This window comes from Orycteropus afer, unplaced genomic scaffold (assembly GCF_000298275.1).
Source record: "Orycteropus afer afer isolate SDZICR_OR568_19922 unplaced genomic scaffold, OryAfe1.0 scaffold00252, whole genome shotgun sequence".
In the NCBI taxonomy this organism is placed as follows: domain Eukaryota; kingdom Metazoa; phylum Chordata; class Mammalia; order Tubulidentata; family Orycteropodidae; genus Orycteropus; species Orycteropus afer.
Window position 1 is genome coordinate 2,303,837 of NW_006921839.1, and position 11,097 is coordinate 2,314,933.

The window sequence follows — 11,097 nt, forward strand, 5'->3', positions numbered from 1 at the left end:
GCTCAGGGGGCAGGAGTGTATGGAGGGATGGACACTGGGAAGAGGTAACTATGGGGAGGAAGTGGAGGGCAGCTGATACACTGTGGTAAATTGTGGTCAATGACATGAGAGAAAGTATATGTGAGCTGCTGTATGGAAAGTGAATTTGCTCTGTAAATCTTCACCCAAATCACACACACACACAAAAAGATTTGTTCCTTCTGGCAGCCTATGGTATATTCAGTATTTTTCATCAACACCATGATTCAAAAGCATCAATTCTTCTTTTTTTTTTTGGATACATTTTATTGAAATATAATTTATGTACAGTGATGCACACAAAACTAAAGTGACATGGGTCAGTGATCAATTCTTCTTCTGTCTTCCTTATTCATTGTCCAGTTTTCACATGCATATGAGGCGATTGAAAATATCATGGTCAGGCACGCTCTAGTCCTCAAAGTGACATTTTTGCTTTTGAACACTTTAAGGAGGTCTTTTACAGCAGATTTCCCCAATGCAATACATCACTTGATTTCTTGACTGCTGCTTCCATGGACTTTGTGGATCCAAGTAAAATGAATTATGTTGAAAGTGAATTCAGACTATTCTCATAGAAAAGACCACTTAAGATTATTTACTAATAAGAGCTAAAACACTTTTGGCTTTTTTGTGGTTTCTATGTTAGCTGTTTGATGCTGTTTTACAATTTTTGTAATGTGTTTTGTAACTTCTGAGTATCTTTTAACAACTATTTTTTGCATTCCTGTTATGTGCCAAACACTGCTATAAAAGCTGAGGAGGCAGCCATGAACAAAACAGCCAAAATTCCTGCCATCATGGGGCTTAATTTACAGGGAATAGAATGTAAATGTAATATTATTAATAATCTTTTCCTAAGAGAAATGAGGAAATTATTAGAAAATTTTATCAGTTAATATATGTGTGGGGATTTTTAATTTTCTAAAGTTATCTTTAAATTCTCTGTCTTCCTTTTTAGTTTTTTAACACATGTCCTGGAAATGAACAACTTAATATGGAAAATCCTTCATTTACATCAACCCCAATTTGTGGGCAGAAAGTTCTTATTACAACTCCTCTTCATAAGGAAACAACACCCAAAGATCAAAAAGAAAATGTAGGGTAAGTTTGTATTAAATAATTGTGTTAGAGAAAATGGGAAGCACAATTTTAACAGATTAGCTTTTTATAAATTTATCATAATTCCTATCCATGTGGAACTAGAGTTAAAAAATAAATAAACTTTATGTTTTATCCCTAAACCAAGAAAACCAAACTCTGCCATCGAATTGAATACAACTCATAGTGACCCCTCCTTGGGTTTCCAAGGTGATATCACTACCTCACTCACTCTCACTCACTCACTGCGGACAAGTTGGACCCGACTCACAGGGACCCCTCCTTGGGTTTCCGAGGTGGTATCACTACAGAAATAGATTGCCCAACGTTCCTTCCGATATCACTACCTAGAACAATAAAAAAGAAAAATTAAAGTGTAGCCTTGAGTGAGTGAGTGTGAGTGAAGACTTTAATTCAAGCAAAATAATGTTTTTAGTTATGTTTTTCTGTGTTAGTCCTTTTTATTTATTTTTCAGATGGTTGATTGGAATAAGAATTAGTTTAGGCAAGCACACTTTACAATAGCTCTGGAATGTTTAAATAAAGCATGTGTATATACAAGAATATGTAGTGATGGTTTTGCCTTCCTTAATTAGTATAAATCAAATTTTGACTATAATACAAATATCTAAATGATTGAATAGGTTTAGAACACCAACTATTAGAAGATCTATATTGGGTACCACACCAAGAACTCCTACTCCTTTTAAGAATGCGCTTGCTGCTCAGGAGAAAAAATATGGACCTCTTAAAATCGTGGTATGTATACTCTCTTTATTTTAAAGAATTTTCCTAATTTAAATAAAACACAAATGTATGTGCTTATTAGTTGCTGCTATTGTTATTCTAATAGTAGTAGTAGGAGGAGTTCTTGAATGAATAGAGGTGGCAAGTGTTCTAGTGATCTCTGCTTTCATATATATTGTCAACGTTGAAATACCTTAGGAAAGCATAGACATTCTAGGCAGACACAGATTTCTGACATTAGGCTCATTAGAAATAAAATAGGATTTAAAAAAAAATTAGTCATTTTTTTAGGGTACTTTAATTAATGTTTTTCTACCTTTTGTCATATTTTGGGTAGATTCATTAATAAATTAAATTCTCGTAACCAAAACCAAACTAAACTCACTGCTGTCGTGTCGATTCTGACTCATAGCGACCCCTCCTTGGGTTTCCGAAGCAGTATCTCTACAGAAGCAGATTGCCCAATCTTCCTTCCAACTAGTGGCCTTTGACCCACCAGCCTTCTGGTTAGCAGTCAAATGCCTTAGGCACTACGCCACCAGAGCTCCCAAAGTAGTCATTTTATACCGAAAGGCATCTCATACTCTCAAATCTTCTAGTCTTTTTATTTTTTTTAAATTACTGTTTTAAAAGTACACAGTAGGATTAATTAAGTCTTTTTGTCACTTAGCTCCATATACTGCTATGAATAATCATATTCTTTTTAGTGCTTCTAGACTTTTTATTTATGTATGTACACATAACAATGAGATCACATTTTATGCATTGTTTTCTATTTTTTGAAATTTAACTAAGTTAATAAATATATGTTTATCTCATAGTTTATGTTTGCAAAGTGTTCCAATGTATGAAATTATCTAACTGACTTAACTAATCTATTTGAATACTTTGCTATTTTTTAAATTCATCATTAATTCAGCAAGTAGTGATTGCTTAAGTGCCTAATAGGTGTCAGGCACTGTACTAGGCTTGGGAATGAAATGTTGAATGTTCCTACCTTTATAGGGGTATGTAGACTAATAGAAGGTTAGATAAGTAAACAATGATTTGAAGGCATTTAAAAATTTTACAGTGCTTCAGGGTCATTTGATCAACATATAATTTGGCGAATAATTGTCATTTTCTTAAGACTGGTTGAGAGAATAGATTTCAAACAACCTAGAATAAAGTCCTTATCAGTTTGTTTCCTAGCCTCCTGGCATTTTTAATTTAACACCAGCAATACTGAAAGCTATTTGGATAGAATTTTACTATTGCCAAAAGATAATTTTCGTTAGTAATTTAAGATAAAAGGAAGGTAATTACACAGTAATTAAAATTTCTAATGTCTATAGAGGAGCTCTGGTAGCATAGTGCCTAAGGCACTTGACTGCTAACCAGAAGGCTGGCAGTTCAAACCCACCAGCCACTCCTAGGAAGGATGATGGGGCAATCTACTTCCATAGTGATACTGCCTTGGAAACCCAGAGGGGGTCGCTATGAGTCAGGTCCGACTCGACGGCACATAACAACAACAACAACAACGTCTATGTTGTTGTTGTTGTTAAGTGCCGTCGAGTCGTTTCTGACTCATAGCGACCACATGCACAGCAGAACAAAACACTGCCCGATCCCGCGCCAGCCCCACAATCCCTGCTATACTTGATCCCATCATTGCAGCCACCGTATCAATCCATCTCGTTGAAGGCCTCCCCCTCTTTCGTCGACCCTCCACCCTACCAAGCATGACATCCTTCTCCAGGAAATGGTCCCTTACAACATGACCAAAATAGGTGAGACGAAGTCTGGCCATTCTTGCTTCCAAGGAGCATTCTGGCTGCACTTCCTCCAGGACAGATCTGTTAGTTCTTTTAGCAGTCCATGGTACTTTCAGCAATCTTCGCCAGCACCACAACTCAAAAGCATCAACTCTTCTTCGGTCTTCCTTATTCATTGTTCAGCTCTCACATGCATACCAGGAGATTGGAAATATCATGGCTTGATACAATGTCTATAGATCCATACATATCTTTTTGGAAAGCTGGTTTTCTATTTCTCTTGTTTGTCTTCAGTTATTTACTGAGTACCTACTATGTACTAACCACTTAGCTTTCTAACATGGATTATTTTAAATCAAATACACTTTTTGTCTTTGGAACTTTTGATCAGATATATTTAAGTATCTATTGCCTTTTTAGTAAATGTTGATTCTTTTGTTTACTGAAACTTATTCAGAAGTTTTTACTCTTAAGTCCTGAAAATATAAATCTCCATTAACTTTGGTAGGGTTAAACTAAAAAGTACTAAATGTAGCAGTCACATTAGGACATTTAAGATGATAATTCATATTAGTGAATGAATTTGCCTTTGTCCTAACCACTACTCCTAGGGGCATAGGACATTTGTGTTCTCATAGGGTGAAAAAAGAGACTCCAGATTCTTTTTAAGAACACCTAATTGATTAGAATTAATCTAATTAATTGATTAGGATTAATCTTGGTGAAATGGAATCCTTAAAACAAAAGCTCTTGGAAAAATACATAGAAATACTAATATAATTCTTGTATGTTTCAGGCTCCAGATGAAGAGTATTTTAAAATTCTATTTCCATTTTAAAAGTGTTTTTAAGTGCTGTGAAATCACACATATATATGAATGCTGTTCTGCTTGACTTTGCTGGCTGGAAACATAACCTGCTAGTCTTCAAGTGCTGCCAGTTAGGCTAGATTTTACTCTACAGTTCACAATACCTTGCTATTTAGTGGGGCTTTGATTGCCTTTTTATTTAAAACAAACAAACAAACAAACAAAAAAAACCCAGATCTTTGTTAATTTTAGGTGTAAGTTTGGTATTGTTTTTAAAATGTCTTGAGTTATAAGGTATGTATAGCTATTTGATAGAAAGGTAGATGAATAATATTTTAAAACTATTTCATTACTAAACCTACATTCAAGTGCACCCCCCCCCCCAGAAGATTTCCTTCTTTAATGACTTATGTAAGCTCTGAGCTTAAGGCTGGGTATACAAGATGAAAAACTGATGGTCACTGCTTTCACCAGAACTAGATGGTGCCCAGCTACCACTGTCAACCACTCGGAGGGGGATCTATGTAGGCAATCCTGGATAGAGTGGGAGAGCAATGTGGAACAAAACTCAAAATCATTAAAAAGAAAAAAAAAGAACCAGGTTTGCTGGTCTGATAGAGCCTGGTGAAGCCCCTGAGACTATGGCCCCTTCACCTGCCCTTCAGGGCTGGAATTGAACCCACTCCTGTAGCATCCAGCCAAACAAAAGACAGGCATATGAGCTGAACATTTCAGCTCATTTCACCATCAATCATGGAAGAATAGAAAGGCTGTGTATGCACAGGAAGACAGCTCAGGGGGCAGGAGTGCATGGGAGGGAAAGACATAGGAAAGAGGTAACTTTGGGGGAGGAAGTGGGAAGAGAACTGTTGCATTGTTGGAAATTGCAGTCAATGTCATGAGAAAAAGTGTATGTGAACTGCTGTATGGAAAATAAATTTGCTCTCTAAACTATCTACCCAATTACAATAGAAATTAAAAAAACAAAAAACTCATGGTTACTGCTTTCAGTCTTAGTGGCAAGAGAAACATGTTAACTAGTAATTGCATGCTATGCAATAAGAACAGTAAATGTCGAATAAGAAGAACTAGTATATTCCCAATTTGTTCCACAGTTCCTTTTTTTCTTTCTCGCTATTCTTAAATGAAAATTCTTGGGAAATATTCTTTCTTTCCTGTTAATTCTGAAGATCTTAATTGAAGTAGGAAGATTTTTGTTGAATATCTTAGAATGATGAAGGTGCCACACTTAATTCAATGCTTGGAGTATGCAATATTATGTTTGCATAAAACTAAGTAATTAAGTAATTTAATTTGAATTGACTATAGATGAGGAAACAGAGATTTCTCCCCATATATAGTAAACCTTTCTTTTAAACTTACAAGATTTCTATAAAAGATTTTATAAAACTCTTTTAAAAACAATTTAGTCACAGCCACTTGCCTTCTTGGAAGAAGATATTCGAGAAGTTTTAAAAGAAGAAACTGGAACAGACATATTTCTAAAAGAGGAGGAGGAACCTGCTTACAAGAGCTGTAAACAAGAGGTGATCTTTTAGTATTCTAGTTAATAAAAACCTCTTCTTGTCCAAGTTATTCTGCTGTAATGTTTCCATTGGAAATTGTTCTTTCCAGCATACTGCTTCTGTGAAGAAAGTTAGAAAATCACTAGTCTTAGATAACTGGGAAGAAGAACCAGATACTCAACTATTAACTGAAGACATTTCAGACATGCAGGTTTGTAAAGAGTTCTTTCTAATTAACATGGTTGATTTAAGTCCTAGATTTTGTCTTTTATTCATTGTGTGACCAGTTCATTAGATACTCATGGCGTTTCCATTAGTAGCATTCTGCCTAATTCAGAGAGGAACTATTAACCGTAGAGAATATTTTATTTACATCTTAGTTCTTTTTAAATGTTTGTTGTGTTTTGACAGAAGTCAGATGTCTTATGTATGATGTCAAAAAAATGGTCGTTCTCAAACTTTTAAATTTCAGTACTAATCTTTGGTTCATTTCTGAAATACTTAATATTGCTATATTACCAGCATTTCATTGGAGCCAAAATCTTTCTTGGAAGGAAATAAAAAGGGCTTCCACTACCACTTACTCAATATTCCCTTTATTTGTGTCCACTTTTGAATTAGTTATTTTATTTTCCTCTTTTTTTTTTCTCTCCCTTAGTCAGAAAATATATTTATAACATCTTTATTAATGATACCATTATTGGAAATACATGACAATAGGTGCAACTTGACTCCTGAAAAACAAGATATAAATTCAACCAACAAAACATGTACACTTACTAAAAAGAAACTAAACCCTAACACTTGCAAAGTTATCAAATTGGAAAGGAATCATCAGGTATGGATTTATACATTTTTTCTAATAAATTTTGTTGTTGTTTACTCAGTTATCACTTTGATCACAGATTATATAAATTGAATCCAAACTTAAATAAATTGAATCCAACTTGCTGTCAAGTTGATTCTGATTCACAGTGACCCTATAGGACAGGTTCCCCATAGGGTTTTCAAAGCTGTAGATCTTTATGGACGCAAGCTGCCTTTTGGTTAGAAGCTGAGTGATTAACCACCGCACCACCAGGGTTCCTTGAAATTTACTATAACAGTAATTTAGTATTCCCCATTATTTTCTTACTCAAATTAGATTTGGATTTTGAGCAGCTTGTTCATCAGGGCACATATAAACTAAACAATTGAAGTTGTAGCCAAAGACTCTGTGCTAAAACGGCAAGGAGGCCACATGTTCTGACCTCCTCTAACCCTACAAGAGGAAGACAGGATTACCAGCAGTAACCCAAGGCCTATTCCTGCCAGGCCAGACATGCTGCCTCCCCCCTCCAGCCCTTGCTCCAACTGTTCCTCCCAAAGCACCCACTACCTCTGTCTGGGTTCGATAATTTGCTGCAGTGGCCACACAGAACTCACGGATTATGAGGTTTATTAGGGAAGCACCAGGCTACAACTCAAGTTCAGGAAGAACGCTCAGTCTCTCTCCCAGCCCACCGTCCCTCAGCCAACAGTCTCTCGCAGTCTCTTTCCCAGCAGTGCTGGTCCCTCGGTGTCTCACTCAGCAATGCGTGTCTCTTGCGTCCCTTTCCCAGCAGCACGTGTCTCTTTCAGGGGCGCGTGTCTCTTTCGGCAGCACATCTTCCTGAACCAGCCGTCAAAGAGAGTTCTGCCTCCAGGAGGCCTCCTTTTGAGCCCGGCAGGGTGGTCAAACTAGCCAATTATAGCTTCAGAACTCTAAGCACCTGAGAGAGAGTGGGCACCTCCCAGAACATTGTTTTGTGCCACTCCCAACAGAAATACTCCAGGTGGACAACTTCAGTAATCAGGAGCTCCTCAGTTGCTCATAGAAAATCCCACCTTGGAGTTTACAAAGACTTATGGGTAGAAAAGCCACACAAAGTAATTTACTACACTGCACTCTGTAAGTGATTTTCTTAAGCACTATTAATTTTTAAAACCTAAATTCACTTCTGGCACCTTTTCTCCTATAACATATATATATATATATATATATATATATATAACACCAAATTTCTATCATGAAAGGGTAAGTGGTTGGAAGCAGTTTCAGCATGATTTTGCTGGTATAATAGTTTGCAATAAAGTTTTTGGCTCAGAAATTACAAAACAAAAATACTTTTTCTAGTTGATATGCTGTCAGTATGTAGCTGTAAATGAAGGTTGGAAATTTTTTTTACTATACTAAGAGTTCAACCTAGAGAGTTTGAGAGTTCATTGAGTGGGAAGTTTTCTTCTATATACTACGGTGGCTGTAGCACTAGCATTCCTGACATTTAAGCATTCCTTGAAAGCATCTTTACCAGTCAAATGTAGCCTACTTACCTCTGGTTTGAGCCACTGCTCTTCAAATAACACATCCTCAATCCATTTAAAGTGATTTGAGTTCCTAGCATTTAATTAACACACAACTTTTTGGGAAAATGTATTGCATAGCACTCAGCCATGTAATGTAATGACTTGTTGCCAAAGAGGCAAGGAGACCTCATTTTCTGACCTCCTCTAATCCCACAAGAGAAAGACAGAATCACTATCAGTAGCCTAAGGCCTGTCCCTGCTGAGGCCAGGCATGCTGTTTCCCTCAAGCCCTTTCACCAACCTTGACACTAACAGTTCCTCCTGCAGCACCCACCATCTCTCTGCTGGGTTCGATAATTCACTGCAATGGCCACACAGAACTCATAGATTATGGGGTTTATTAGGGAAGCAACAGGCTACAATTCAAGTTCAGAAATGTACTCAGTCTCTTGCAGCCGGCCATCTAATTTAGCAGCCAGCAGTCTCTCTCTCAGCAAGTGTGTGTCTCAGGAGTGCATTTCTCTCAGCAGTACGTCTTTCTCAGCCAGTAGTCAGAGAGACTCCTGTCTCTAGGAGGGCTTCTTTTGAGCCTGGCAGAGTGGCCAAACTAACCAATCCCAACATCAGAATTCTATACACCTGAGAGAGAAAGAGAACTTACCGGAAGATTGCTTCCTGCCCCTCTCAACAGGACTACCCCAGTGGACATCTTTAACAATCAGGAGCTACTCAGTTGCTCATGGCAAATTCCACCACAGAGTTTACAAAGACTTATGGCTAGAAAAGCTATGCTATGTAATTTACTACACCACACCTGTATTCATTGACAAGGGAAGAAAAATCAAACATAAGCTTGATTTTGTGTTATGAATAAATTCCTTAATCTGCAAGCCATAGAGCATTGTTACCTCATTTTTGAAATTACATCCTCTCTTTAAATCTTTCTGCATGAGTGTTGAAGCAATGAAGGCTGACATTTTTTTCCACGTTGAGACTTACTCATTTGGTTTGGGAGCTGTTTGTTGGGAACAAAACTTTTAAACTATCTCCAGAGGCCTCTGAACAGTAGAAATAAGTAAAATAAATGACTTTTAAAAGGCTATTGTGAAGTAGTATGGATAGTTATTTTCACATCAATATTAATATTTTCTTCCTAGTCAAATTGTGAATGGGAAACAGTGGTTTATGGGAAGACAGAAGACCAACTTATCATGACTGAACAAGCAAGAAGATACCTGAGCACTTACACGGCTAGCAGCAGCACTTCAAGAGCTCTAATACTGTAATTGTTATTAGAACTGATGAAATGCCCTACTTCTTTGTTATATTCTACACTAAATTAGGTTGCAATGAAATTTTTGGCAATTAATTATTTCTAAAGTTTTAAACAAGCCTAAAACGGTTTGCATATTTTTTAAATATTGGGCAGGCAAAAAGCTAAGCCAATTTAAGAAAGAGGTAGGCAGTTTCATAGGCTATTTTTTAAGAGATGATATTTTTAAAAATTGTTTTTAAAGAACAAGACAGAAATAATATTAGAATATTCATAGATTTTCTAAAAGGAAATTTTCACATATTTTCTAAACAAGATACATGTTGCTACTCTCCATGCTACAATTCTGTTGTAATGTGTGATGATTTCTGAAACTAATATTTATATGGGAGGCATACATGATTTTATGAAGTACTTATGCTCATGTGTTGATTTACTTAGACTGACATCTTTAAAGAAACAACAGTGAAAAGGAATTTAAAGGAAGGATAGGAAGTTGCACTACTAATTTTTCATATTTTTCAAAAACAGTGAAATAAACTACAGTGTTAAATGTATTTATCTGAACATGGTACTAAAAATAAGACATTGAAAGAGGTTTTTCCTTATTAGTAAAGAGTCAGTATTTTCTTCATAAATCTCAGAAGAGCTGAGAGTTTTGCTGAATGTATTGTACAGTATGTAGGAGCAGGATAACTGTAAATTGGAAAGAAGTCTGTTTTTATAATTTATTTTCACTTTCAAAGCTTAAATGTAGATATTTATATATACATATGTATAGGGCATCTAGAAGCCAATGTTGTTTCCTGTCATTACAGCTAACATAGTAAAGAACAATTTTGAGTTTTAAGTATGAAACAGTAGTAAGTTATAGCTGCAAAGAATACAATATCTATATTGTATTTCACATCTACCTAAATATTGCACTATGCCCTTTAAATCATGTTGGTTATAAAGTAGTTCTAAAAATGTACTAAATAATAATTTAATATTTTCTTTTTAAATTATATTGGGGGGTCATATAAATTAATCTGGTGATTTGTATATGTTTGAAATTTTTGCATTTTATTTTGTTTAAAAAATAATATGATACCTTGGTCCCTAAAAACAGTCTGCACTTAGAAGTTTATTATATTTACTCAGTGTTTCAGAAGTAGAGAACATTATCCTTTATTTATAAAAATATTTTGTCCTTTTATAAATGTTTTGTGTTTCTCTACAGGTTACAACAGTTGCTTCAGTTGCCTGTTTTAGGTGTTTGCACTTATTTTTTCTTGAAAGAATGTCTTTTATTTGCTTTTGTGGTAGATTTTATGTACTTTTTTTGTGACGTATAATGGTATGCTGTCAACTTAAACACTGACAGGTAAATAAAATTGTACACTGTGGTTTTAATTATTTATGATTGACACACTCTCTCCCTCTCCACTCCTGAAGTATGCTGCTATAGAAAATAGCAGAATCGGCTTGCTGCTAAGAGAGAAGGAAAGAGCCACCACCACTTGCACTGTGTGAAAAGATAAAGGCAAATGATGGCAAGAT

The 11,097-nt window shown here is 35.8% G+C and overlaps 1 protein-coding gene across 1 annotated transcript in view; it reads left to right on the top strand.

Moving 5' to 3' along the window:
• MYBL1 (MYB proto-oncogene like 1) overlaps positions 1-9,568 on the top strand; it is an 81,669-nt gene extending 72,101 nt beyond the window's left edge. The window contains exons 12-17 of the mRNA XM_042782169.1: positions 980-1,122; positions 1,764-1,878; positions 5,862-5,978; positions 6,067-6,168; positions 6,616-6,795; positions 9,440-9,568. Of these exons, the coding sequence (XP_042638103.1) occupies positions 980-1,122; positions 1,764-1,878; positions 5,862-5,978; positions 6,067-6,168; positions 6,616-6,795; positions 9,440-9,568 (786 nt within the window). The remainder of the gene's footprint in view (positions 1-979; positions 1,123-1,763; positions 1,879-5,861; positions 5,979-6,066; positions 6,169-6,615; positions 6,796-9,439) is intronic.
• The last annotated feature ends 1,529 nt before the right edge of the window (positions 9,569-11,097 follow it).